We start from the raw sequence: 27,152 nt of genomic DNA, 5'->3' as shown, positions 1-27,152 counted from the left end.
GTAATCAGGCACAGATTAATGAAATATTATTCTGGAGCTCTGTTCTGTTCAGCATATTACATCATATTCCACCATATATCAATATTGATTGAATTCTTCCTGGACCTTCAGGAACGACCTATGGCCTACCTCTCCCCCTGTTAAAACTCAGGTTATCACAAAGTGCTCTAGTTTTTGTCCTGAAAATATTTCCTCATTTCAACGATGGCTGTAAAATGTGTAAAGAAGAATTAGGTGGGTTTTATTCAGAGTGGGAAGGGGATTCAGAATTGACTGTAGATAAAACTTTGTGTAGACATATCATGTAAGATGTGTAAAAACTCACACACACAAAAGAACCCCACCTAAACCCAAAAACCAAACCAGTAATAGGGTTTTAAATTCTACTACTATTAGAGAAAATACATAACAAGATAATATTCTCTGGGCAGGAAGAGTATAACTACTAATCTGCCACGCTATCCGTTGCACATGTTACATTACTAGAGAGACAAAGATAATTCCAGTAAATATCACCAGAAGTTTAGGAGGTTGCTTTCTTTTACAAAGCTGCAGTTTTGTAACATCAGGTATCAAATTATATTCTACTTGAAATTGAAATATAATATGAAAACAAATAGCTTGCCTTACTTATTAATTGATGTAGAAAATCATATGAAAACAAACAAAAGAAAGAAAGCACCCAACACAAGGTAGCAGGGTAAGTTTGGCTGCTTTCTGCTGAAATCCCAGAAAGACAAAATAAAACAACTGTATGTTCATAAACCTCCAGATATTAACAAATTGCTTGTGACTCTATAAAAAGTGCAATAAGAGGTTGTATGAGACACTATTTCACTAGACTTTAGCGTTTTAAGAGGTAAAACACATGGTCAAAGGAACCGGTTCTTAATCCATATTCAGAGCTGAAAGAGGAGTTTGTGTTACTTCCTCCTCTTCAAAATCAATTTAAACTGTCAAAATAGCTTTAAATCGGCAGATTTCAACTTTCACCCCAAGAAAACCCTCTAAGGAATCAGCCTGAGTCGTTGCTGTAAAATTTAAGTCAAAAGGAAATTTTTAATTTGCAAGGAAAAACAAAAGTTTCTCTCTTCAGAGGTCTCTCCAGCAGCAGCACACAGGATTTATCGCCTCTCCTTTAACTCAGCACGCGTGTTTGCGGCTGGAAATTCTCCCGAACGCAAGTACCTGCTCTTCTCCTCCCTCACCGGGGAAATGGGGCGATTTGGTGGCAGAAATTCCGAGGAAAATACACTTTTGTTAGTCCAAAGAAACACAAATCGAGCACACCGAAGGGCTCCCCGGCCGTGCAGCGGGGCGGGCTCTGCAACGCACCAATCACCGCGCGGCATCTCTCTAAAAATACGAGCATCTGACCCACGCCAGCCCAATTGTGTTCGCCTGCTCCGCAGAGGACGCCGCCGCCGCGATGTCCGAGACCGCTCCCGCCGCCGCCCCCGATGCATCCGCGCCCGGCGCCAAGGCAGCCGCCAAGAAGCCGAAGAAGGCGGCGGGCGGCTCCAAGGCCCGCAAGCCCGCGGGCCCCAGCGTCACCGAGCTGATCACCAAGGCCGTGTCCGCCTCCAAGGAGCGCAAGGGGCTCTCCCTCGCCGCGCTCAAGAAGGCGCTGGCCGCCGGCGGCTACGATGTGGAGAAGAACAACAGCCGCATCAAGCTGGGGCTCAAGAGCCTCGTCAACAAGGGCACCCTGGTGCAGACCAAGGGCACCGGCGCCTCCGGCTCCTTCCGCCTCAACAAGAAGCCTGGCGAAGTGAAGGAAAAAGCCCCCAAGAAGCGGGCAGCCGCGGCCAAGCCTAAGAAGCCGGCTGCCAAGAAGCCCGCCAGCGCCGCTAAGAAGCCCAAGAAGGCGGCAGCAGTAAAGAAGAGTCCCAAGAAAGCTAAGAAGCCGGCGGCCGCCGCGGCCAAGAAAGCGACCAAGAGCCCCAAGAAAGCGGCCAAGGCAGGCCGTCCCAAGAAAGCGGCGAAGAGCCCGGCCAAAGCGAAGGCGGTGAAGCCCAAAGCAGCCAAGCCCAAGGCGGCCAAGCCGAAAGCAGCCAAGGCGAAGAAAGCGGCACCCAAGAAGAAGTAAACTATAACAGGAGAGTGCTGCTCTACATATTTTGTTATCAAACGGCTCTTTTAAGAGCCACCCACACTTTCCCTAAAAGGAGCTGAGGCACCAAGTCGTCAGTAACCTGCAGCAAGGATCCAGTAATTCGTAAGTCGTCGGCGGTCAATTGTGGTTTGTTGTTTTGTTTTTTGTTTTTTTTTTCCTCTTCCCCCTCCTGCTCCCCAGCCATTACCGAAAGAAATGCTAATGAGCACAGTATAACGCGGCGGCTTTAGGGAAGTGTACACTTTTACATCCGTTATGCTGAATAATTTGTTTGACTACCAGGAAGTAATTTTTATAATGATTTGATAAAAATCGGCTGCGTGATTTTTTTAAAGCATATATTTTGTAACAAAAGTAATGCAATTGCCAGGCACGCTACTACTGAGCCATGTCTAACCTATTGTATTATTTCTTTTAAGGTGTTTACTTAAATGGTTGTCTCTGGGGGAGGAAGGGAGGGTTTCCTTACTTACCCGTAAACAGGCCTGAGCTCTCGCAGTTCTTTTGTTCCCGATGAGAAAGAAAAAGATCTTTAACTCTTGAAAAAGCCCGCCCTGACCAAGGATTGGCCAGCGGAGAGGCCAGCCCGCAGCTCCTTCACCCCCACCCCCCCCCCAGAAGATGAATACGCCTCATGTCTCTGGTGCCGGTTCAGCCACTCCCAGGGAAGAAAAACGCGGAAAAGGGGGGAGGGGCGGGAGCGCTCGCCGAAGCATTGGGAACTTTGTTCTTCGGCATAACCACCAAAGGGAAAATACCCCATACTAGGAGCAACTTACATTGGGAGGACGTTCTAGCACGACTTTGTGTTGCTACTATCACCAAGCCAAAAACCATTAATAAACATGGAGAAAATAAGAAAAACCGGGTTGAGTATTCCATGAAAACGGCGTAACTAAACAGTGGATAAATGAGCTCTTTTATGATTTTGTGGGTGGCTCTGAAAAGAGCCTTTGGATTATTTTCTTCGGAGCAGATAACGTGCCGCTTTTCCCTTGCGTTCACTTGGCTTTAGCCTTGTGGCTGTCGGTCTTCTTGGGCAGCAGCACGGCCTGGATGTTGGGCAGCACGCCGCCCTGCGCGATGGTCACCTTGCCCAGCAGCTTGTTGAGCTCCTCGTCGTTGCGGATGGCGAGCTGCAGGTGGCGGGGGATGATGCGCGTCTTCTTGTTGTCGCGGGCCGCGTTGCCCGCCAGCTCCAGGATCTCGGCCGTCAGGTACTCCAGCACGGCCGCCAGGTACACCGGGGCGCCGGCGCCCACCCGCTCCGCGTAGTTGCCCTTACGCAGCAGCCGGTGCACGCGGCCCACGGGGAACTGCAGCCCGGCCCGCGACGAGCGCGACTTGGCCTTGGCCCGCGCCTTCCCGCCCTGCTTCCCGCGGCCGGACATCTTCGGTCGATCGCTTCTAAAAGCAACTAGCAGCAGAACGCAGCACACAGCCACAGCCCTTCAGCTATAGCTTCTCTTTCCCAACTCGCCCATTCGCTGATAGGCTGAGAAGTTGGTCTCTTCTCGGCAGCCAATCACAGGGTGGATCGAATTCCAACCAATAAAAAAGGTCTAAAGGGGAGTAATGAGGCGTTATTGTCTTTTGACCAATGAAAGTGAACACAAGGAATCCCTAACATTTGCATACGAGAGCTATAAATACGTGAAACGCGGCCGTTTCCACTTAATCCGTCTCGCTTTTTGTGGGTACCCGGTGTTCGGTGTCTGCGAGAGACGTGCCCGTGCTGCGATGCCCGAGCCGGCCAAGTCCGCCCCCGCGCCCAAGAAGGGCTCCAAGAAGGCGGTGACCAAGACGCAGAAGAAGGGCGACAAGAAGCGCAAGAAGAGCCGCAAGGAGAGCTACTCGATCTACGTGTACAAGGTGCTGAAGCAGGTGCACCCCGACACGGGCATCTCATCCAAGGCCATGGGCATCATGAACTCCTTCGTCAACGACATCTTCGAGCGCATCGCCGGCGAGGCCTCGCGCCTGGCGCACTACAACAAGCGCTCCACCATCACCTCGCGGGAGATCCAGACGGCCGTGCGGCTGCTGCTGCCCGGTGAGCTGGCCAAGCACGCCGTCTCCGAGGGCACCAAGGCTGTCACCAAGTACACCAGCTCCAAGTAAACTGCCTCTATGCCCTGTGCCAGCACTCCTCGACCCAAAGGCTCTTTTAAGAGCCACCCAATTTTTCAATATAAGGGCTGTATAGTCAAATACAGAAAATGTTTTAGGTTTTTAATGTGAATGCTTAAAACTTAAATTTTGAAGCCCTACTTCTAGATTTATTTTGATAAAACCTTATCTGTGCCAGGGAACATAGTTTATTGTAGCAACAAAGTACTTGCAGTAACTAAACCTATTTTAACAATTTTTATTTTTATTGTACTTTCTAGGTGATGCTGTTTCCTTATTTTAAAGTTGTATTACAGTTTTCTTTAAAGATTCTGGTATATATTTTTTTACAATACATCAGTATTCCAAGTACATTCATCTTATATGTTGTAAATTGAAGGAAAGGTTTCTGTAGTTTTCTAGTCAGGAGATTTTTTCTATTTTTTCTGTTAGAAACTTATCCATGTACAGCATTATAGCTGCTATAACAACGTCTACCACTTGATGGTGCTCAGTCTTTTTTAGTAGAAGCAATGAGCTGTCTACAGTACACTGTTCTATAAAAGAATTTATGTAGTAATAAGGGACACTTATCTTAATAAAGCTCTTGCCGACAGCCCATTGATTAATACAATAGAAGTAATTTCTAAAACTTATTTATCATCAGCAATTTTGTTAATAAATTTTCTGTGCTTGTGATATGTAGTGTAACATGCATAGCTTCTCCCTACAACTTCTTAGGTACAGAATATTCCCCTTGTAGCTAAAACCAGAAAGTGAAGATTAATATTTCATATCTACCCAACCTTTCCTGTATTTATGTCATTAATTGTATTAAAACTACTGAAACCAAAGAAACTAGCCACTGTAGACTGACTTTGTAAACTATCAGAGTTTATCATATAGCTACTAATTGGCCCTAAAGTCTTTTGGCCTCAGGTCACAGGCCTGAATCAGTCCATCATGCTTTTGCATAATGGGATGCTGCTGTAGATGCAGATCAAAGCCTTTGTTGCCTTCTCTCAAACCAGTTCTGAATAATCCTAACTTCCAAGCATATTCTGTGGACCTTTGAACACAGTTAGTTCATACAAGGACCACAGAATCACAAAGTCAACCTTTCTAGTACTGACTGCATGTTGTTTGTTAGTACAGGTACAGCAACAGGCACGAGGTCTCTCTTAAACCTGGCACCAATTTAGCAAAGTTAATTTCACCTTCAGTGCTGCTGGGGACCTCTCTGATTGGATTTCAAATATCCAGTGGGAAGAGGCATCCTCCACAATGTCCTTCAGCAGCTTTAAATGGAGTTCAAAGATCTGTCTGCCAAGTGCCTTAGTGCAAGCTCTGAAACACAGTTTGCATATTCTGAGCCTCTCTAAAAGTCCAATATCTAAAAAGATTAATAAACCGTAGTGTACTTCAGTCTTTAGGTTTTTTTGTGTAGAGGGGACACGTGAGTTACTAGAAAAGGATTCTACAAAATATATCCTAAAAGTTCTCATATTTTGACAGTGGTAATGATCAGAAGAAGAACTTGTCAGTGTCTATTATGCCCTGTAATTAATCACGTAAAAGTCAAATTCTGTTAGGTTCTCTTTAAAAAAAAAAAAAAAAAAAAAAAACACACCAAAAAAACCCCGAAAGGCAAAGACCCTACTTTGAACTACAGCTAGCACAGGGCAGTCCTCCTGCCTGAGTTGAAAGTAAAGATTGGTGGTGCATTTTGCCCTCCCAGCTCAGGAATACATAACTTTCCTTTTGCCTTTTCTGTCTTTCTATGCTTATGCTGCAAACTCCATAAACATAGCTTAGCTTTCAAGCTTTAACAGGTTTCAGGGGACACTTTTTTCACAAAGAAAGGTTCTTTTGGTATGTGAAATTGATTCTAAATTCATGAAACTCTTCCAATAAACCCAGAAGAAACTGCTACTTATGATTGTTTCTTCCAATCTCAATATAAATGATGAGATAATATTAGGGGGCAAAAATGTGATTATAGCACTTACACCTGCACACATACATCATCAGATCTGACTAACACATCCACTATTTTCTATCAGTGCTGAGACCAAAGTGTCTGAAATGATAAAAACCAACTATTTCAGTAATTTCCCTATACTTGTTCATCTCACAGGTAAAGGAGTAGTATTTAGGATCATAAGGAACAGCAAATATAACTACATCCCAGAGGAGGATGAACATTCCAAATTAATAAAGCAAGTAGTGTGAAGATAAAGCCATATGACAGCATGTTGTTCCATCATTCACGTTCTTTAGTGGTCTTTCCTATCCGGTTCACGGCAGTGTCTTTTGTATTCTTAAATCCACGCTACCCAGATGATGTCACCCAGCAACATTAAGGTGGCCCAGTGTCCAAATACATCACCCTGGTGTAGCAGGAATTATGCAGCCACCACCTAGACCATGGTAGGAATTACGTGGCTGCCAGCTCAACAGGGCTCAGCCCTAGGTTCCTCCTCAAAGAAGATGAGTCTCCTGTCTGCTGAGTAAATCAGTGGTTTACGTAGCCGGCATGCAAAGCAGCTCGAGCTGGGTGCCCCCAGGAGGAACCCCTACTGCAGATGGCACCCACCCAATCATACCCGTACCACCCATCACCCGATTGCCAAGTCACATCATTTAATTCTGGCTGGTGGTCACTTTATTTCTTATCGGGTTTCTTGGTGGCCAGGCTGGCCTTCTTCTGAGGTTACCTCCTTCTCTTGGAATGGTTTCCTTGGTCCCCATCTTCTTTGTTCTGCTCACATCTGCTGGTTTCAGCTAGTTCTGTATTTGCAGCAGTAATTTGACCAAAAATTTTACCCTCTGTCAGCTCTTGCGGCTGTCCTGGTTTTGGTTTGGGTAGAGTTAATTTTCTTCTTTGTAGCTGGTACAGTGCTGTGTTCTGGGTCAAGTATGAGAAGGATGTTGATAACACACTGATGTCTTAGTTGTTGCTAAGCAGTGCTTACTCTAAGTCAAAGACTTTTCAGTTTCCCACGCTCTGCCAGTGAGCAGGTGCACAAGCAGCCAGGAGGGAGCACAGGCAGGACAGCCGGCCCAAAGCAGCCAAAGGGCTAGTCCATCACACAGAACATCATGCTGATTATACAAACTGGGGGGGGGGGGGGGAGGGGAGTTGGCCAGGAGGGGCCAACCACTGCTCAGGGACTGGCCGGACAGGTTTCAGCAGGTGCTGAGCAGTTATACTGAGCATCACTTGTTTTTCTTGGGACTTACTCCACACATACACTCCTCACCTCTCTCTGTCCTCTTTTCATTGCTATTATGATTATTCCTATGTTTACTATAGTTGTGTTAAAATATTTTACTTTATTTCTATTATTAAACTGTTCTTAACCCACGAGTTTAAGCTTTTTTTGATTCTGAGGGGGGGCAGGGGGAGGGGGAGTGAGCGGCTGTGGTAGGTAGCTGCCAGCTGGGCTTAGCCACAACAGCAGCCTTAGGCTTCAACTACTTTAGCTTCCAGCACCAGGCAAGGCTATTAATCCTAACCATTCTCGGCACCGGGAAGTGCTAGAATACATAATCTTTAAACGGGGCTGCCGAGCTGTACTTTTATCTACCCTCCATGTCTACCTTCCAAATGTAGACCATATTTATTCTGGTTATAGAAACACCTTTGTCAAAATACTTCTTTTCTGTAACAGCAAGTTTTTCTCTGTCAGAGTTAACTATCAGAGTTATGTTACGGTGAATAGTGAGCCATAAAGAGCACTGAAGAACAATGCACACAGTTGCCAGTAATTCCCCTCCCTTGTTTTTAACAGCTTAATAAAGTAGCAGCATTCTTGGAAAGACTTACACCTTCTCTAGATCAGCATACCTACAGTAAAATTTGTGTTTATTAATCGCCATGTAAAACAAAACCAAACACCTACGTGCTTGTATTTCTGCAAAAGTGAAATATGCCAGGCTGCATAAAGAAATAACTGTATTTTCTAGTTAACTGACCAGACATCAAATCAGAAATGAGATACTGGTGCCTTACACCTCATCCAGAACCTGAATAAATCACACTCTGACTATAGCAATTTTTCTATACTACTCGCTGGTCTTCCTTTTTCATGGGGTAAATCAATATCAAAGTGTCTGCCTGTACTACATTGCGAAGGGCCACAAGGCCTTAAGGCTATGTAGACCTTCATGTAGCCCTTTTGGGTGTTTAAGGAGGTGTTTGCTAGATATGTGATTTGAAACTGGAGCTACATAATGCCTAAACACCTTCTGCAGCAGGAAAATAAGAGGAACAGCAAGAATAATAATGAATAGTCTTGTCTTTTGTTCTATTGCATTTGTACTGTTGATACCAGAGCATTCATTTATAAGGTAAAGAAATCCAAAAGACTGTCCTTCTGAAAGTTTCTACAGTCTGAAAATCCAAATTTATATCTTCTCCCACAGCTTTGAGACAACACATGCATGACCAGTGTGGTTCATAGGACCCTTCCCCATTTATCTACAATCCTCAGCAGTTCCAATATGCAGACACCAGTTTCATTCCGTGGAACAACATTAGGCACAGAGGGGAGTGGAGACTTCCCTCCCCTGCAGATGAGTGAACTTATTACCAACTCAATTTTAGGAAATCTGAGCTCAGCAAAGAGCAGACCCTCAGATGTGTTAGGGAAAAAAGACATGGGCTAGACTGGAGGACACAGATGGGCAAAACTGACCATGGTGAAAATTGCTCCTGTTGCTCCAGTGCCACTAAGGTGATCACCAAGGCCATGCTTGCCTGCACAGAGCACAAAAGAGAGCCCCAGGAAAGTCAAGAAGCTGGCAGCCATAATCCTTCCTAATGCTCTGTAGAACTAATTGTGCTAAAGAAAGCCAGCAGGATTCTCTCACAAGCAAAAGTTAAAAAAACAGCAAAAAATGGAAATCAACAAGGGCCTGAAGGCAGGGAACATCCCCTCTATTGCAAAAGAACCAGCTCAGTGTCAGTGGTGGGACTGCGTGATGTCTTCAGGCTTTTACCTTTGTGTGTGTCCACGCACACTTTGCTTCCCCATCTCCCACCCCTTCTCCACAAATCTGAAAACTCCATATTGTCTGGCGTTGCAACAGCAGTCAGCTACTCTTTCATACTGACCCACCAAACCGAAACAATCCAGGCAGATACAAAAGGAATTGAGTTTACATCATCGTCTAATAAATACTGCCTAGAGAACTTAGAGCAAAGCCAGAGTTTGTGGACTTGCTGAGAGGCACAATACTTACTTCAGTATCATTAAAAAGCATAATTGCTACTGCTGAACACTAAAAATCTCCAAGCTTTCGCAAAACAAAACATTTTATTGAAAACAAATCAGGAAAGAATTCTATAAAGGCAACAAACAGCTAAATTGAACCCCTCCCTTGGCAGATAAGCCCAAGTTTTTAAAAATATTACATTTGGTATTAATAAAACAATCACCTCCCAACAACAACAAGAAAAAAAACCCAAAAAACTGCAAAAGGCAGGCAGGAACAAAGAACACACACTTAAGGCAAACACCAAGAAAAGCACAGCTTACATGTTTCCACCTGCATTCCCTAGAAGAAGTAAAAGCAGCAAAGTTGACTCAACCCTTCACGAGCATTGTGGGGGCTCTGAAAAGAGCCTGTTCTGACCTCCTTTGCTTCTTGATTGATCTTAGATGTGTTCACTTGGCTTTAGCCTTGTGGCTGTCGGTCTTCTTGGGCAGCAGCACGGCCTGGATGTTGGGCAGCACGCCGCCCTGCGCGATGGTCACCTTGCCCAGCAGCTTGTTGAGCTCCTCGTCGTTGCGGATGGCGAGCTGCAGGTGGCGGGGGATGATGCGCGTCTTCTTGTTGTCGCGGGCCGCGTTGCCCGCCAGCTCCAGGATCTCGGCCGTCAGGTACTCCAGCACGGCCGCCAGGTACACCGGGGCGCCGGCGCCCACCCGCTCCGCGTAGTTGCCCTTACGCAGCAGCCGGTGCACGCGGCCCACGGGGAACTGCAGCCCGGCCCGCGACGAGCGCGACTTGGCCTTGGCCCGCGCCTTCCCGCCCTGCTTCCCGCGGCCGGACATCGCAGCGACTCGGCGAAGCGACAGCGCCCGCAGCTCCGCAGAGACACCGGCCCACGCCCGCCGTGAGGCCCGCTTATATCCGGCACGGGCGGCGCGGCGGCGGCGGCGCCGATAGGCTGCGGCGGAGGCGTTGTGCCGGCAGCTCCCCACTGGGAACGCGGATCCAGCGGTGCCCAATAGCAACGCGCAGCGCGGCGTGACGCCCCCGAGCAGAACTTCCAACCAATGGCGGCTCCACACAGTCGAGCCGGTGCGTCACGCAGCGCCGCTATAAAAGGGGCTCGGGGGGAGGGTGTCGTTACTCGGCGTCGTATCGACTGCTGCTTGCTGGAGAGTGAGAGACGTGCCCGTGCTGCGATGCCCGAGCCGGCCAAGTCCGCCCCCGCGCCCAAGAAGGGCTCCAAGAAGGCGGTGACCAAGACGCAGAAGAAGGGCGACAAGAAGCGCAAGAAGAGCCGCAAGGAGAGCTACTCGATCTACGTGTACAAGGTGCTGAAGCAGGTGCACCCCGACACGGGCATCTCATCCAAGGCCATGGGCATCATGAACTCCTTCGTCAACGACATCTTCGAGCGCATCGCCGGCGAGGCCTCGCGCCTGGCGCACTACAACAAGCGCTCCACCATCACCTCGCGGGAGATCCAGACGGCCGTGCGGCTGCTGCTGCCCGGTGAGCTGGCCAAGCACGCCGTCTCCGAGGGCACCAAGGCTGTCACCAAGTACACCAGCTCCAAGTAAATGCCTGAAAGATTAATTCAATGGCTCTTTTAAGAGCCACACATCTTTTCATTAAAAGAGCTTTAATTTCTGTGTGTTAATGATGGTGTCCTTTTTCATTATTTGCATGACAAATGCAGGACCCAAGATAAAAAAAGGCTTAGCATAGCTTGGTATGAACACAATCCCTGCCTGGTCCCTACTTCTCATGGTCTGTGTACTTACCCTTTTTTGGTTTCCTCGGCCCTGCTGACTCCAGGTTTACTGATTAGTCTTGTTCACACTGCCTCTTGTGGGTGACTTCCATTGCCAGCTGCTTGCAGGGCACCTTCCCCACACAGTCTGCCTCCTGCGTGCCGTTGTTAAGCAGAAGTCCTTGGTATCTGAAAAAGAGTGAGAGGGAAAGTGGTTACAGTGCCTGTTTTCTTCAGCTCAGGTTGGTGTCAGCCCTGGTCCATCCCTTCTCTGTTTTACTGCCTGAACTCCCATGCTATTGGTCATACGCATATGCCAATATAGTTTAATAGTGTCTTTGAGGATCTCAGTAATTAGTAGGGAAATGCTTTTTGATTTTCTTAGTGTTTTGTTTCATTGCTCTTCCCTATCAGAAAAAAAAATCTTCTGTTTAAAATGTATGTCTTAAAGGATTAGTTAAACTTTTTCCTAGCCTGGTTGTTTTTGTTTAAATTCTAAGGTTCAGAATACTGAGTAGCTGATGGTTTCAGAAGGGGCTAATATTCAGATAGGTAAGGTCTAATCACAAGTCAACCACTACAATGTCTTAGCTCCTGCTGCCCCCCCAATAGGCATTTCTGAAGTTTCTTGCATTTTGCATTTTACAGCATCAGATTAAGACCTGGAACTCAAGAGAAACAGGAAAAAACTGCAATAGACAATAGAAAACTGGTCCCGAAGGGCACCATGCAAGCAAGACTCAGAACACTAATTAATTAACTGTTGGAAAGTGACACAGCTCTTCATCTGAAAGAACTGGTGATTCCTAAAAGAGCCTTTGGGTCGAGGAGCTCTGGCACAGGGCATAGAGGCAGCTTACTTGGAGCTGGTGTACTTGGTGACAGCCTTGGTGCCCTCGGAGACAGCGTGCTTGGCCAGCTCACCGGGCAGCAGCAGCCGCACGGCCGTCTGGATCTCCCACGAGGTGATGGTGGAGCGCTTGTTGTAGTGCGCCAGGCGCGAGGCCTCGCCGGCGATGCGCTCGAAGATGTCGTTGACGAAGGAGTTCATGATGCCCATGGCCTTGGATGAGATGCCCGTGTCGGGGTGCACCTGCTTCAGCACCTTGTACACGTAGATCGAGTAGCTCTCCTTGCGGCTCTTCTTGCGCTTCTTGTCGCCCTTCTTCTGCGTCTTGGTCACCGCCTTCTTGGAGCCCTTCTTGGGCGCGGGGGCGGACTTGGCCGGCTCGGGCATCGCAGCACGGGCACGTCTCTCACTCTCCAGCAAGCAGCAGTCGATACGACGCCAAGTAACGACACCCTCCCCCCGGGAGCCCTTTTTCAAGCAGGTTCCTAATGACATGCCCCGACGCCCCACCCCCAGCAGCCTGTGACTCAGAAACGGGGAGGAGGGGGAGGTGCTCAGTTTCCGCCCCGGGCGATGGGCTTCGCGGTCGCGCGCAGGACGATGCGTGTGGTGGGGCTGCGGTGCGATGTGCGTTGTCGTGGGGACATGAGAGTTGTCGTTGTCATCGCCGCAGCGCTATCCGTATGCGCGGCCCTCCGGGTGAACTGGGGAGGAAAGGGTTGGGTGTTCCGTGGGGCGCGGAGAGGTGGCAGCATCGCGGGTTGCGCAGTGGTGCGGCGGCGCAGAGCGATGGAAACGTGTGGGGAGAGCGCAGCGGTGTGTATGTGCAGGGGAGGCGCGGAGCGATGCGTGCGTCGTTGAGACACAGAGAGAAGAGTGCTTCGGGCAGTCAAAGCGCTGAGTATGTTAGTGGGCGCAGGACGGAGTGTGAGTTGGGGGGAGCCGAGCGGTGTGTGTCGGTGCACAAGAGTAGTGTGGTTTGGGGGTCGCAGAGCGATGTGTTTCGGGGGGCGCAGGGCGATGGCTGTGTTGTAGACAGGGGAGCGTGTGCGTGGCGGGGAGCTGAGTGATGCCTGTGTGTTTGTGGCGCAGAGCGATGGGACTATCGTTCACAGGGGCTCTCTACGTCGTGCGACGCGGAGCGATGTGGAGTCAGCCGGGGCAGAGCGATGGGAGTGTCTTCGGGGAATGCAGCGATGTGTGTGTAGGGCAGGGCAGGAGTGGTGCGATGTGTTCCGGCAACGGGGGGGGGGGGGGGGGAGGGGGGGGCGACGGCTACCCGAGAGCGGTGCGTGTTTCGGGAGGTGCAGAGCAATGGGACTGTCGTACGCAGGACGATGTGTTTGTCATCCGGGGCAGAGCGATGTGTGCGTAGGGGAGGAGCGGAGCGATGTGTCTTCGGGAGACTCCGAGAGGTGTGTCGGCTGGGTCGCCGAACGACGTTCGTGTTTAAGGCGCAGAGCGATGGAACTATCGTACGGAGAGGGAAGTGTTTTTCAGCCGGGGCAGAGCAAAGGGAGAGTCTTCGGGCATTGAGGCGCGCGTGTGTAGGACACGAGCGGAGCGAGGTTTGAGGTGGGGAGGAGCACAGCGACGTCTGTTTCATGAAATTCCGAGCGCTGTGTGTGTTGGGGCATAATGTGTTTCGGGGGACGCAGACCGATGTGTGCGTGGCGAGGTGCTGAGAACCGTGTGTCTCCGTCGGGGAGCAGAGCGATGCATGTTGTTCAGGCGCAGAGCGAAGGGACTGTCGTACGCAGAGCGATGCGTGTGTCGGGCGGTGCACGGTCATGTCTCCGTCAGGGAGTGAAAATCTCGTGTGTTTCGGGGTGCACTGTCTTTTGCGGGAGTAGAGGCGATGCGTGTTTCAGTGAGACTCAGTGCGATACGCATGTCGGAGACACGCTCTAGGTGTGTGTAAAAGTGTTTATGGTAAACCTATGTATGGGCCGTTGATGAAGTGAAGGATGTGTGCACCGAAGAAAACAGTGTATTGGAATACAGCAGGAGGCTGCTGAGAGGAAGCGGTCTCTACGGTCACTGTCACAAGTGCTCCGTGTTGGGACGCCCGAGCACTTGGAAGGGGACATGAGGTTTTCCTTCTCCTGCTGCTTGACGATATAGGGGCAAGTGTGTTGTGCATTTCATGTAGATCACCTTTCACCAGTTTCATTTCGGCTTTCTTCGGTCGAGCTTCCGCGAGCTGCGAAAGCGCAGCGCCGGCACTACCTCCGCACTCGTGGATTTCCGCGTTCCTGTTTGCCGAGCGCGGCTCTGCCCCGCTACCCTCCCTGCCCGAGGCTCACTCGGCGGTGGCACCCACCCCCGCTCAGCCTAGAGAAGACGCGATGGTCGCGAAGGTGCCCGCTGCGATCAGGGGCTCGGCGGCTGCGCCCAGGGTGAAGCTGCGGCTCGTTCCTGTCTGTCCGCCTTCCCGCCGCGCTCCCGGCTCCTCGCCGGCCCGGCCTCGCAACTGAGATGGCATTTGCACACACATTCCTGTAGCGAATTTGTATTTGCTTCGTCTGGCTATTCCTTCCTGGAAAGGTTCGTGTTAGGAGTTCCATTACCTTCTATTTCTTGCACCGCTGCCGGAAGCCCTTGAACGGAGCTGTCATACTCACGGGCGCCAAATTAACCCTCATCGGGCTTCAGCGCTAAGTGCGGAAACGGAGGGGTTGCGCGCACTCCCAGCCGTGTCCCAGAGCAGCTCCTCAACCCAGCCGCTGCACCCCACCTCGCCTGCCCTGTCCAGGAGGGGCCGGCAGCAATCCTGCCCTGCTTCCCTTCCGTCCTGAGGGTCTGTCTCGGCTGGCTGTTGAGGGGAAAGCGATTCTACATGGAAGTTTTCTAAGCGTGGGGACCGCTGGAGTAAAATCCGTGGTTTATCCCGGATGGTAAGTATTGGGCTCCTCCCCAGGCCCCTCGTCCCCCCATTCGCTCGTGCCCAGCCCCGCGGCGGAGCTCGCTCGCACGGTAAATAGTCACGAACGGAGAAAAGGGAGCGGAGAGCCCGCGGCGGTTAGGCTCGGGGCCGAGGCATAGCAGGGCACTGACTGGCAGGCGGCTTACACAACACTGGTCCCCCCTGGCCCCCCTCCTCTCCGTTTCCCCACCCTGGGTCCTCCAAGATTTCCTCGAGCCTTAGGCCGGCACACGCCACTGCCTTTCCACGGCGGCTGCCACCGCGACTCCGACCCCGCCGCGCACACACGGGGCCGCGGGCGGCATCTCCGGACGGGGCGGGCGGGAGGCTCCGGCGGAGCCCGCAGCGCGGCGGCGGAGCGGGATACTCAGCGTCCCTGCGCGCCTTGTGGCACAGGAAGGTCTGCATCGGCAGCGCTCGCGTCAGCCCGGGACGGCACCCTTCAGCAGTCAAGCTCTCCTCCCAGCCCCACACAAGGGCAGATCACCCGGGAGGAGCACCCCCCAGCCCCGACCCCTTCTCACCTCCCCGCTCATCCGTTAGTAGCACGTATTCCTGGATGTGTTTGCACAGGTTTGGCAAGGAAGCCCACTTGGATGTTCGTTATCAGGAACTGATTTTCTGTGTTATCCTGAGCTGTCTAAGAACGGTTTCATATGGTACCTTCGTAGGGGAATAGTTAACAGCGACGGCGAGACTTATCTCGGCGTGAGGTGGGGGTAAAATTCTTCTCAGTGGTGGGTTGAAGGGCCTTCTCTCCTCAAAACTATGGTAACCATCGCCGACATAAACCAATATTTTACCAAACAACTTAACACTTTTGTTTGTATACGACCTGTGCCCTTAGAAAGTCTCATGGTTCCAGGTGTGGTTTGTTTTTTTTTTTCTTGAGGTGAGGAGAATCTAAATTTAAACCCTCTTCTCGCTGGAGTTTTGCAGTCATGTGTCCCCTTCCTGCCATGTATCGCCTCCCAAAGTGTTCTCCCTAATAGACACCGATGTGCTTTGCATATTGTCTGGGAGAAACAGCTAGGTGCCATGGAAAGAGATAGTGAGAAACAGCTGGAATCAGCATCAGAAAGCGGGGGGGGGGGGGGGGGGGGAGGGGAGAGAAATCCCAGGCAGTATAGATGAGTTTTCCTTTGGGAGACTCCCTTTTGGGAGACTTTTCTTACTCTGTGAATACTGGGCTGCATGCGGAGCAACCTTGTCAGGGAAGTGTCCAGAATATTGTGCAAGACCCACAACACTTTTTTTTTTTTTGAGGAGGGGGGAAGGAGAAAACAGCAGTTAGGGACTGTAGCGAACAACCAAAGTAGCCCCTGGGAACAAGAAGCCCACTGACTTCCTGGGTATCACATGGAAGGAGAGGAGCGCAAGCTCCTTCTGAAATGCGCAGGTCTTCCCAACCTCAAAACGTCTGCAAAGGAACCACGGCTATCAGCTTTCCAGTGTCTCAGCTTTCTTCTCAGTGTTCACCTGAAAATGCTCTACTGCTCATTTATCACAGCCTACAAGGGGGAAGGGTAGCTTAGACGTCTTCCATGTCCTGAACCACTGCAGCTGATTGCACTCTTCCCATCTTTGTGGTACTGCTTTCCACCATCCATCACAGGTCCTCTGAGCCAAGGCATCAGGCAGCTAGGAAGTGGCTTAGCCACTCAATCTCTGCTGGCACTGCCTGTGGCTTGTAGGAGACTGTACAGGACAGCTCAATTCTGCAACAAGCTGTACCGTTGCATGTTTGCCACTCCTTATTTCACCCTCACAAAACCCAGGCCCATACCACTGCAAAAAACAGGCAGAAGACAAACCTAAAATTTTGTTCTTATGATCTTGAAATACAAATGAAAACTTGGCCATGTGGTGCAGCACCTTAGCTGAGGCTGACAGCCTAGGAAGAAGAGTGCTTCCTCCTTCCCGAAGGTAATCCGCAGTGGGAAGAAGCTGCCGTTCCTCAGTGCACAGGGCAGGCAACAGCCATCCAGACATGCTGCGTTCGGAGATCCCAGATGACATACAGAAAGTGTGCAGCAACAAGTGGCAAAAGAAATGTTGTATTCATATGCTGTTAAAATATGTTATTTCACATGCTCCTGTTCCCCCAAAGGGTCTCCAACATTTGCCTGAGCAATTAGAAATACTCAGATCAGTGCTACCCAGTGTTTCTGGTCTCAACATGCCTCTGGTCTCCAGCCTGTGCACACATTTTCAAGACACATTGTATTTTGTGTTCCCTGTGACCCTCCCAGCTTATTAAAGGAAGGAATTAAGCAGAAAGGAAGAGTGGACTGGCTACTTTCTCTCTACCTAAATTAACATTCCCTATTGGCAAAAGTAGGCTTTTAATCAAACCATTAATATACACATATAACTTCATCCAGTACAGTAACACTTTCATACGTATTATGTTTGTACCACATTGAAACATTAAATATTAAACAAGAAGCTCTGTAATTTGACTGATTGCTGGCTGCCTTGCTTGTTTCTTATAAATTGATTCTTGGAATTATCCCTTAACTGAGATTGGAAGTTCTTGAAAGCTCTGTAGTCTGGAACAATCAAGGAGCTATTTCTCTCTTGCTTTGAACCCAAATAAAACTTTAATATAAAAATGTGAATGTATTTGCAAGGAGATAATTTTAAGAGAAACGAAGAAAGCTGTATCTGTGGATCCCCTTCTAATAACTAAATTTTCTGCCTAATGCCTCTGGTCATAGCTTTATTTTATTTTAAGAGATTACAGATTACAGATCTGTTTGGGGACTTCAAATCTATATGGATTTCATCCCAGAGGAGGATGAACATTCCAAATTAATAAAGCAAGTAGTGTGAAGATAAAGCCATATGACAGCATGTTGTTCCATCATTCACGTTCTTTAGTGGTCTTTCCTATCCGGTTCACGGCAGTGTCTTTTGTATTCTTAAATCCACGCTACCCAGATGATGTCACCCAGCAACATTAAGGTGGCCCAGTGTCCAAATACATCACCCTGGTGTAGCAGGAATTATGCAGCCACCACCTAGACCATGGTAGGAATTACGTGGCTGCCAGCTCAACAGGGCTCAGCCCTAGGTTCCTCCTCAAAGAAGATGAGTCTCCTGTCTGCTGAGTAAATCAGTGGTTTACGTAGCCGGCATGCAAAGCAGCTCGAGCTGGGTGCCCCCAGGAGGAACCCCTACTGCAGATGGCACCCACCCAATCATACCCGTACCACCCATCACCCGATTGCCAAGTCACATCATTTAATTCTGGCTGGTGGTCACTTTATTTCTTATCGGGTTTCTTGGTGGCCAGGCTGGCCTTCTTCTGAGGTTACCTCCTTCTCTTGGAATGGTTTCCTTGGTCCCCATCTTCTTTGTTCTGCTCACATCTGCTGGTTTCAGCTAGTTCTGTATTTGCAGCAGTAATTTGACCAAAAATTTTACCCTCTGTCAGCTCTTGCGGCTGTCCTGGTTTTGGTTTGGGTAGAGTTAATTTTCTTCTTTGTAGCTGGTACAGTGCTGTGTTCTGGGTCAAGTATGAGAAGGATGTTGATAACACACTGATGTCTTAGTTGTTGCTAAGCAGTGCTTACTCTAAGTCAAAGACTTTTCAGTTTCCCACGCTCTGCCAGTGAGCAGGTGCACAAGCAGCCAGGAGGGAGCACAGGCAGGACAGCCGGCCCAAAGCAGCCGAAGGGCTAGTCCATCACACAGAACATCATGCTGATTATACAAACTGGGGGGGGGGGGGAGGGGAGTTGGCCAGGAGGGGCCAACCACTGCTCAGGGACTGGCCGGACAGGTTTCAGCAGGTGCTGAGCAGTTATACTGAGCATCACTTGTTTTTCTTGGGACTTACTCCACACATACACTCCTCACCTCTCTCTGTCCTCTTTTCATTGCTATTATGATTATTCCTATGTTTACTATAGTTGTGTTAAAATATTTTACTTTATTTCTATTATTAAACTGTTCTTAACCCACGAGTTTAAGCTTTTTTTGATTCTGAGGGGGGGCAGGGGGAGGGGGAGTGAGCGGCTGTGGTAGGTAGCTGCCAGCTGGGCTTAGCCACAACAGCAGCCTTAGGCTTCAACTACTTTAGCTTCCAGCACCAGGCAAGGCTATTAATCCTAACCATTCTCGGCACCGGGAAGTGCTAGAATACATAATCTTTAAACGGGGCTGCCGAGCTGTACTTTTATCTACCCTCCATGTCTACCTTCCAAATGTAGACCATATTTATTCTGGTTATAGAAACACCTTTGTCAAAATACTTCTTTTCTGTAACAGCAAGTTTTTCTCTGTCAGAGTTAACTATCAGAGTTATGTTACGGTGAATAGTGAGCCATAAAGAGCACTGAAGAACAATGCACACAGTTGCCAGTAATTCCCCTCCCTTGTTTTTAACAGCTTAATAAAGTAGCAGCATTCTTGGAAAGACTTACACCTTCTCTAGATCAGCATACCTACAGTAAAATTTGTGTTTATTAATCGCCATGTAAAACAAAACCAAACACCTATGTGCTTGTATTTCTGCAAAAGTGAAATATGCCAGGCTGCATAAAGAAATAACTGTATTTTCTAGTTAACTGACCAGACATCAAATCAGAAATGAGATACTGGTGCCTTACACCTCATCCAGAACCTGAACAAATCACACTCTGACTATAGCAATTTTTCTATACTACTCGCTGGTCTTCCTTTTTCATGGGGTAAATCAATATCAAAGTGTCTGCCTGTACTACATTGCGAAGGGCCACAAGGCCTTAAGGCTATGTAGACCTTCATGTAGCCCTTTTGGGTGTTTAAGGAGGTGTTTGCTAGATATGTGATTTGAAACTGGAGCTATGTAATGCCTAAGCACATTTCAGGAAAAAATAAGAAGCAGAATTCATTCTGCCTATTACTAAGTACATCTTTGTAGGAAATGATATCACGAAAAAAAAATTAACATCTTTTTTTTCTGGAAGGTAATATTTAAAATAAGTAATGAACTACTTTTATAGTTTAATTAGGTTGCCCATTAAATAAAGCAATGAAAGGGCACTTCCAAAATTATTTTTTCCTTCCGCTCCTCCACCTGATAAAATTCGCAAGATCTTTTTGCATTTCATCCTTTGCTGAGCCTAAAACTAACTCTCTATGATTGTATAAAACAGAATTTAAAGTCCAGATATGTTATCAAAACTATGGAATATCAGAAAAATGAGCTTTCATGAAAGTATATAGACTACTCCAGGACTGTGCTGCTACATCAGTTTTTGAGAAGAAGGGTAGAGGCCTAGCTTAAACCCAGGAATATGCATTTTTGAAGGATGAATTTAATTTGGAGGTAAAGCTACTATCAAATTGGTTCTGATACACGTGAATAGAGCAGAATAAGATAGAGAATTTGAAGGAAGCATGTATGCTACAGAACTAACCCCCAGAAATTTCTCCTTAATGGCATGTGTGCTTCCCAATAGTTTCACTTCTGTGACAATGTAGTTCACAACCCACAGTCCACACTGGGGTCAGTAGGCGAAACCACTGTGAAATACAGCATCAGTACAGACATTGGCTCCAAACGCACATGATCTGGTTTTATACTCTGGCATATGATGTTATTCTGCTGTTTGTCTTCTCTAGACAAAAACCCCTCTAAATGCTACCACATCTCTTAGTAGTTTCTCACACTGTAGGTGTACCTTAGTCATGGTAAACCAGCACCACTGACAAGCTTTTAAAACAGACTTCATGGCCAAAACTCCACAAGACAGTGTATGATATTACATTACCAAAATAAAAAGCTAAAGAAGGCAAATGACTGCATTTTCAATCATAGGAACTTACCACCAGTGTCTTCTATTCTTTCCCACATTGTCCTGTGTATGTTTGAACATGACAATCATCTATCTAACTCATCCTAAGAAAAAATCATTTTATGTATGTTCAGTTTATCTCACATCACAAAACTCTTAGGTTGGAAAAAGCCATGCCCTAGTACATCTCAGAAGTTTTGAAAGCATAATTGTTTAATTAAGCCACTTGATTTATATTATATACTAAAGAAACGTTTGCAGCCTCACCTATTTTTAAATAAAGAAAACATGCACACCATTTTTTGCTTTACTTTTGCAAAACTGCTGATGCTGGCCAACAAAATGTCCAATATTAAGAAAAAAATAAACTCTTATCTTAAGATAACATCACAAAAATGAAAGTGTTCACATATAGTGTTTAATGAAAAGAAGTATTTTGGAGAAAAAATGGGTATATAGTTTCTCAAAACATTAATACAACAACGCAGAAAGCAGCGAAAGAGTGAAAGACCTTCTGTATGCTCTTATGTGATGTTGAAGGTACCTGCTAATTTAAGAGAGCTGTTTTTCACATTAGCCATTTTGCTGAAAACTGTCTTTTGTTTACTTTATATTAGCTCTGACTAGAGCTAAATAGGGCACTATATACACAGGTTTCATTATTTTTAAGAGATGAAGCCGTGTTACGGCAAACAACTCATAACACAAAACCAGGGCTGACCGGCTACTTTGTGTTACTTGCTTCTTTTCAAAGCTCATTTATGCTACGAAAATGTCTCGAGATTAGGTCCATTTTGCACTACCGTGGTGAAAAACTGTCTGAGGAACATGAAGCCGCTGCTATTGTAGCAGTGTTGTCAGAAGCAAAGTTTTAATTCAAAAGGAAAAACAAAAATCTCACCATCCGGCTCTGCGTGCAGTCCCCAAACTCGGGGATAATTGGTTTGCCTGAAACTCATTTAAACACTCAACCAAAAGAAACGCCGAAAACCAAAAATATCTTACGTCTTCAGCAAGAATATTAAGAAATGGGTTGCCGTGGTCACGGCTTTTTTACGAAAAAAACACTTTTTTGACATGGAAAAAACACAAGCCGAGCGGCAGAGCGCAAAGCGGTGGGGCGGGGCGGGCTCGGCAACGCACCAATCAGCGCCCGCCGCGCTGCTATAAATAGGGGCGCAGCAGCCCTTGGTGCAGCTCGCTCCGCTACCGTTTGCGCAGAGTCGAGATGTCCGAAACCGCTCCTGCTCCGGCTGCTGAGGCAGCGCCCGCTGTCGCGGCCCCTGCCGCCAAGGCAGCCGCCAAGAAGCCGAAGAAGGCGGCGGGCGGCTCCAAGGCCCGCAAGCCCGCGGGCCCCAGCGTCACCGAGCTGATCACCAAGGCCGTGTCCGCCTCCAAGGAGCGCAAGGGGCTCTCCCTCGCCGCGCTCAAGAAGGCGCTGGCCGCCGGCGGCTACGATGTGGAGAAGAACAACAGCCGCATCAAGCTGGGGCTCAAGAGCCTCGTCAACAAGGGCACCCTGGTGCAGACCAAGGGCACCGGCGCCTCGGGCTCCTTCCGCCTCAACAAGAAGCCTGGCGAAGTGAAGGAAAAAGCCCCCAAGAAGCGGGCAGCCGCGGCCAAGCCCAGGAAGCCGGCTGCCAAGAAGCCCGCCAGCGCCGCTAAGAAGCCCAAGAAGGCAGCGGCGGCGAAGAAGAGCCCCAGGAAAGCCAAGAAGCCGGCGGCCGCCGCGGCCAAGAAAGCGGCCAAGAGCCCTAAGAAGGCGACTAAGGCTGCTAAGCCGAAAAAGGCGGCGGCAGCAGCAAAGAGCCCGGCCAAAGCGAAGGCGGTGAAGCCCAAAGCAGCCAAGCCCAAGGCGGCCAAGCCGAAAGCGGCCAAGCCAAAGAAGGTGGCGCCCAAGAAGAAGTAAGCTCCGAGGAAAAACCCTTGGCGTCGCACTGAACCCCAACGGCTCTTTTAAGAGCCACCCAAATTTTCTCAAAAAGAGCTGAAATACGCACGTAACCATTTTCTTTCTTTACATATTGTGAGTAAACAATGGAAATAGTTTTGTAGTCTTGTAGTTTACCTCATACGGAAACACGTAGAGTGTGTGCCCTCACAGACAGAAACTTCAGTGCTTTAAGCTCTTCCTGCTTCTCTAATCATTATCACTACAATACTGGGTGGAGATCGTTGCCTCCTTTGAAGATGAATGACATTACTTAAAGGCGGCTTAAGTACTTAAAGACTTGAAATGTATTCCTCTGCTTCTAAACAGTCTTCTAGCCAGTACTTAACACTTTTCTTTTCCGCTTGTGTGACTATGTGAGGGGAAGCAGCTGAATAGGCAGGGACGGTTTTCACATGGGGCCAGATGGTTCACCACATCTGCAAGATCCGATGGGGAAGAGCAGTATTTTACACTCATAAGTAGAACTGTACGATACAAATAATTAAATACTTCAGGTTCCAAAACTGCAGCATAAAAAATTTAATCTTATGTGCACAATTAAGACATACTTAAATTTTGAAAAATAATTAATGCAAAACGTCGTTCTTCCCTAATAAGACAGACGGTATTAGTGGTGTTTTCAAAGTGCTTCTAGGGACACTTAGCGCGATATAGCTCTTTAATGATCAAGTGGGCGGCTCTGAAAAGAGCCTTTGGATTTTTCTGGGAAAGATTTCCCGGGCGTTGTTTGTCGGCACTCACTTGGCTTTAGCCTTGTGGCTGTCGGTCTTCTTGGGCAGCAGCACGGCCTGGATGTTGGGCAGCACGCCGCCCTGCGCGATGGTCACCTTGCCCAGCAGCTTGTTGAGCTCCTCGTCGTTGCGGATGGCGAGCTGCAGGTGGCGGGGGATGATGCGCGTCTTCTTGTTGTCGCGGGCCGCGTTGCCCGCCAGCTCCAGGATCTCGGCCGTCAGGTACTCCAGCACGGCCGCCAGGTACACCGGGGCGCCGGCGCCCACCCGCTCCGCGTAGTTGCCCTTACGCAGCAGCCGGTGCACGCGGCCCACGGGGAACTGCAGCCCGGCCCGCGACGAGCGCGACTTGGCCTTGGCCCGCGCCTTCCCGCCCTGCTTCCCGCGGCCGGACATCGCAGCGACTCGGCGAAGCGACAGCGCCCGCAGCTCCGCAGAGACACCGGCCCACGCCCGCCGTGAGGCCCGCTTATATCCGGCACGGGCGGCGCGGCGGCGGCGGCGCCGATAGGCTGCGGCGGAGGCGTTGTGCCGGCAGCTCCCCACTGGGAACGCGGATCCAGCGGTGCCCAATAGCAACGCGCAGCGCGGCGTGACGCCCCCGAGCAGAACTTCCAACCAATGGCGGCTCCACACAGTCGAGCCGGTGCGTCACGCAGCGCCGCTATAAAAGGGGCTCGGGGGGAGGGTGTCGTTACTCGGCGTCGTATCGACTGCTGCTTGCTGGAGAGTGAGAGACGTGCCCGTGCTGCGATGCCCGAGCCGGCCAAGTCCGCCCCCGCGCCCAAGAAGGGCTCCAAGAAGGCGGTGACCAAGACGCAGAAGAAGGGCGACAAGAAGCGCAAGAAGAGCCGCAAGGAGAGCTACTCGATCTACGTGTACAAGGTGCTGAAGCAGGTGCACCCCGACACGGGCATCTCATCCAAGGCCATGGGCATCATGAACTCCTTCGTCAACGACATCTTCGAGCGCATCGCCGGCGAGGCCTCGCGCCTGGCGCACTACAACAAGCGCTCCACCATCACCTCGCGGGAGATCCAGACGGCCGTGCGGCTGCTGCTGCCCGGTGAGCTGGCCAAGCACGCCGTCTCCGAGGGCACCAAGGCTGTCACCAAGTACACCAGCTCCAAGTAAACTGCGTCTGAGCCCTTCTCGACCCAAAGGCTCTTTTAAGAGCCACCCATCCTTTCAGTAAAGGAGCTGACACAGTGGGGGCTTGTTCGTAGTAGTCCCAGCTACTTCTTTGGGAAGGAAACTATGATACTGTGGACGTGTTGTCAGTAGTAAGACACACGAGATACACCCGCTTGCGGTAAACAAAGTGTTTACACATCTGCCTCTGGACGTGGGGAACTCGTGATTCCATAAAAACGCTGCTGTGGCCCGCTTCACTTGTGTGTCCGGTTTGGAGGAGGCTTAGCAATAAAGCAGCTATATGTAAGTGTTTTCTTTAAATGCCCAAAACATGTGTGTTATGAATAGGTGGTGCTTGCTGCTTTTTTTTCTTCCCCCTTGGGGCGGCGCTCCGGCGGAATTGGGGACAGATGCATCGAAAGCACAGGCGGTGTAAGGTTACCGTGTGCTTTTACGGCAAAAAGCTCAAGGTCGCCCCCTCTTCACCCCCCCCCCCCCCCTCCCCCGCGGCCTCGTTAGCGTTCTCGCCGCCGACCGGAGCGCTGCACGGCGTTGTCGCCCCCGAACGGCGCAGCCCGCCTGCGGTCGCGAGCACGGTGTGCCCCCAGCGCTCTTCCCCGGCTCTCGCTCGCGGCGGGCGGGAGGACCCGGAGCGCGGCTGCCGGGCTCGTGCCCGACCTGAGTGAGGACTGCACGGAGCTCCCCAGCAAGAGGGCCCGGCCCAGCGCAGCTCCCGAGAGGACGCTGATTGGTCGCGGTGGTGCTCGCAGACTGGGAGCCCGTTCTCGCTTCCCCGAGCCTCGCTCCTCCGAACAGAGCGGGACGAAACAGCGAGCGCTCGGGGGCAGGAGCAGGCTGCCATACGAGGGAGCCTTTGCCAGCAATACCGACGCGGGGGTGGAGGGGGGGGAAGCGGTGTTGGGAGAGGCCGAGGCGTGGGCGGCGGGACCCGGCTACAACAGCCACCTACGGGGGTCCCTGCCACCCCCCCGCCCGCTGTTCGCGGAAACGGCCCACGCATTCCTTTAGACAGCCAGGGAGCCGGTGCTAAAGCGCTCTGGAGGGCTGGGAAAGCAAGCGGTCGGGCTGGGGCTGGCCGCGGCGGGAGGGGGAAGGGCGGGTTCACCGCCGGGGAGGCGCGGGCTTTTCGAATGCTCGCGTCGCCCAATGGCAGGCGGGCTCGCGTGGGCGGCCAATCGGCAGGGCGCTTCGGCTATAAATACCGCCGCCGCGGGCCTGCCGCCGCAGCTCGGTCTGTGCTGAGCAGGAAGGAGTGTTAGCGAGCGAGGGGCCATGGCGCGCACAAAGCAGACGGCGCGTAAGTCGACGGGCGGGAAGGCGCCCCGCAAGCAGCTGGCCACCAAGGCGGCCCGCAAGAGCGCGCCGGCCACGGGCGGCGTGAAGAAGCCGCACCGCTACCGGCCCGGCACGGTGGCGCTGCGCGAGATCCGGCGCTACCAGAAGTCGACGGAGCTGCTGATCCGCAAGCTGCCCTTCCAGCGGCTGGTGCGCGAGATCGCGCAGGACTTCAAGACCGACCTGCGCTTCCAGAGCTCGGCCGTGATGGCGCTGCAGGAGGCGAGCGAGGCCTACCTGGTGGGGCTCTTCGAGGACACCAACCTGTGCGCCATCCACGCCAAGCGCGTCACCATCATGCCCAAGGACATCCAGCTGGCACGCCGCATACGTGGAGAGCGGGCCTAAAGGGGCTTCTGCCATAGCCCCTCCACAGGTCTAGCAACTGAGACACCCATACAAGCCCAAAGGCTCTTTTAAGAGCCATTTCATGTGCAATAAAAGGAGCTGTTATTCCTTTGTTTTGTTTTCCTGTGATGTTCAGGGAACTAGGGTTGCCGAGTGGCTCGGTGCACGCTATATCTTCACAATACAGAAGTGTTGTGGCTCTTTCATTGTACATGGAATGGCTCTTAAAAGAGCCTTTGGGTTTTCGATAATCTGAAAGGTCTGCTTTGCTAGATTAAGCCCGCTCTCCGCGTATGCGGCGTGCCAGCTGGATGTCCTTGGGCATGATGGTGACGCGCTTGGCGTGGATGGCGCACAGGTTGGTGTCCTCGAAGAGCCCCACCAGGTAGGCCTCGCTCGCCTCCTGCAGCGCCATCACGGCCGAGCTCTGGAAGCGCAGGTCGGTCTTGAAGTCCTGCGCGATCTCGCGCACCAGCCGCTGGAAGGGCAGCTTGCGGATCAGCAGCTCCGTCGACTTCTGGTAGCGCCGGATCTCGCGCAGCGCCACCGTGCCGGGCCGGTAGCGGTGCGGCTTCTTCACGCCGCCCGTGGCCGGCGCGCTCTTGCGGGCCGCCTTGGTGGCCAGCTGCTTGCGGGGCGCCTTCCCGCCCGTCGACTTACGCGCCGTCTGCTTTGTGCGCGCCATGGCCCCTCGCTCGCTAACACTCCTTCCTGCTCAGCACAGACCGAGCTGCGGCGGCAGGCCCGCGGCGGCGGTATTTATAGCCGAAGCGCCCTGCCGATTGGCCGCCCACGCGAGCCCGCCTGCCATTGGGCGACGCGAGCATTCGAAAAGCCCGCGCCTCCCCGGCGGTGAACCCGCCCTTCCC

General features: G+C 50.6%; 11 protein-coding genes across 11 annotated transcripts; 6 read left to right on the top strand and 5 right to left on the bottom strand.

Annotated features, from left to right (window-relative positions):
- The first annotated feature begins 536 nt into the window (after nt 1–536).
- Nucleotides 537–2,980, top strand: LOC308066170 (histone H1.01-like). The gene has a single exon (XM_080393172.1). It carries the CDS (start codon nt 1,430–1,432, stop codon nt 2,087–2,089), a length of 660 nt encoding a protein of 219 aa, XP_080249298.1. The 5' UTR covers nt 537–1,429; the 3' UTR covers nt 2,090–2,980.
- LOC308066197 (histone H2A-IV) lies at nt 2,251–3,522 on the bottom strand. Its single transcript, XM_080393201.1, has one exon. The coding sequence runs from the start codon at nt 3,505–3,507 to the stop codon at nt 3,118–3,120; it is 390 nt and encodes a 129-aa protein (XP_080249327.1). The 5' UTR covers nt 3,508–3,522; the 3' UTR covers nt 2,251–3,117.
- Nucleotides 3,523–3,691: 169 nt separating this feature from the next.
- Nucleotides 3,692–7,595, top strand: LOC308066178 (histone H2B 1/2/3/4/6-like; the record flags this gene model as incomplete). The annotated part of the gene is made up of 1 exon (XM_080393182.1): nt 3,692–7,595. The coding sequence occupies one exon, from the start codon at nt 3,692–3,694 to the stop codon at nt 4,235–4,237; it is 546 nt and encodes a 181-aa protein (XP_080249308.1). The 3' UTR covers nt 4,238–7,595.
- On the bottom strand, nt 4,905–10,287 carry LOC308066219 (histone H2A-IV; the record flags this gene model as incomplete). The annotated part of the gene is made up of 1 exon (XM_080393228.1): nt 4,905–10,287. The coding sequence occupies one exon, from the start codon at nt 10,285–10,287 to the stop codon at nt 9,898–9,900; it is 390 nt and encodes a 129-aa protein (XP_080249354.1). The 3' UTR covers nt 4,905–9,897.
- Nucleotides 10,288–10,512: 225 nt separating this feature from the next.
- LOC308066180 (histone H2B 1/2/3/4/6-like) lies at nt 10,513–11,105 on the top strand (the record flags this gene model as incomplete). The annotated part of the gene is made up of 1 exon (XM_080393184.1): nt 10,513–11,105. The coding sequence occupies one exon, from the start codon at nt 10,513–10,515 to the stop codon at nt 11,023–11,025; it is 513 nt and encodes a 170-aa protein (XP_080249310.1). The 3' UTR covers nt 11,026–11,105.
- Nucleotides 11,106–11,229: 124 nt separating this feature from the next.
- LOC308066181 (histone H2B 1/2/3/4/6-like) lies at nt 11,230–18,691 on the bottom strand. Its single transcript, XM_080393185.1, has 2 exons — nt 17,719–18,691; nt 11,230–17,652 (listed from the first exon to the last, which is right to left on the bottom strand). The coding sequence occupies exon 2, from the start codon at nt 12,541–12,543 to the stop codon at nt 12,055–12,057; it is 489 nt and encodes a 162-aa protein (XP_080249311.1). The 5' UTR covers nt 12,544–17,652; nt 17,719–18,691; the 3' UTR covers nt 11,230–12,054.
- Nucleotides 18,692–21,952: 3,261 nt separating this feature from the next.
- Nucleotides 21,953–22,683, top strand: LOC308066168 (histone H1.11L-like). Its single transcript, XM_080393170.1, has one exon. It carries the CDS (start codon nt 21,989–21,991, stop codon nt 22,667–22,669), a length of 681 nt encoding a protein of 226 aa, XP_080249296.1. The 5' UTR covers nt 21,953–21,988; the 3' UTR covers nt 22,670–22,683.
- A 124-nt stretch (nt 22,684–22,807) lies between these two features.
- LOC308066220 (histone H2A-IV) lies at nt 22,808–23,841 on the bottom strand (the record flags this gene model as incomplete). The annotated part of the gene is made up of 1 exon (XM_080393229.1): nt 22,808–23,841. One exon carries the CDS (start codon nt 23,839–23,841, stop codon nt 23,452–23,454), a length of 390 nt encoding a protein of 129 aa, XP_080249355.1. The 3' UTR covers nt 22,808–23,451.
- A 225-nt stretch (nt 23,842–24,066) lies between these two features.
- On the top strand, nt 24,067–24,886 carry LOC308066179 (histone H2B 1/2/3/4/6-like; the record flags this gene model as incomplete). Its single annotated transcript, XM_080393183.1, has 1 exon — nt 24,067–24,886. One exon carries the CDS (start codon nt 24,067–24,069, stop codon nt 24,577–24,579), a length of 513 nt encoding a protein of 170 aa, XP_080249309.1. The 3' UTR covers nt 24,580–24,886.
- A 947-nt stretch (nt 24,887–25,833) lies between these two features.
- On the top strand, nt 25,834–26,363 carry LOC308066192 (histone H3.2). Its single transcript, XM_080393196.1, has one exon. It carries the CDS (start codon nt 25,873–25,875, stop codon nt 26,281–26,283), a length of 411 nt encoding a protein of 136 aa, XP_080249322.1. The 5' UTR covers nt 25,834–25,872; the 3' UTR covers nt 26,284–26,363.
- A 164-nt stretch (nt 26,364–26,527) lies between these two features.
- LOC308066189 (histone H3.2) lies at nt 26,528–27,002 on the bottom strand. Its single transcript, XM_080393193.1, has one exon. The coding sequence runs from the start codon at nt 26,966–26,968 to the stop codon at nt 26,558–26,560; it is 411 nt and encodes a 136-aa protein (XP_080249319.1). The 5' UTR covers nt 26,969–27,002; the 3' UTR covers nt 26,528–26,557.
- Nucleotides 27,003–27,152: the final 150 nt, after the last annotated feature.

The sequence above is a fragment of the Falco punctatus genome, assembly GCF_963210335.1.
Source record: "Falco punctatus genome assembly, chromosome: 6".
Classification (NCBI taxonomy): Eukaryota; Metazoa; Chordata; class Aves; order Falconiformes; family Falconidae; genus Falco; species Falco punctatus.
This window is presented reverse-complemented; position numbering and strand designations above follow the sequence as displayed.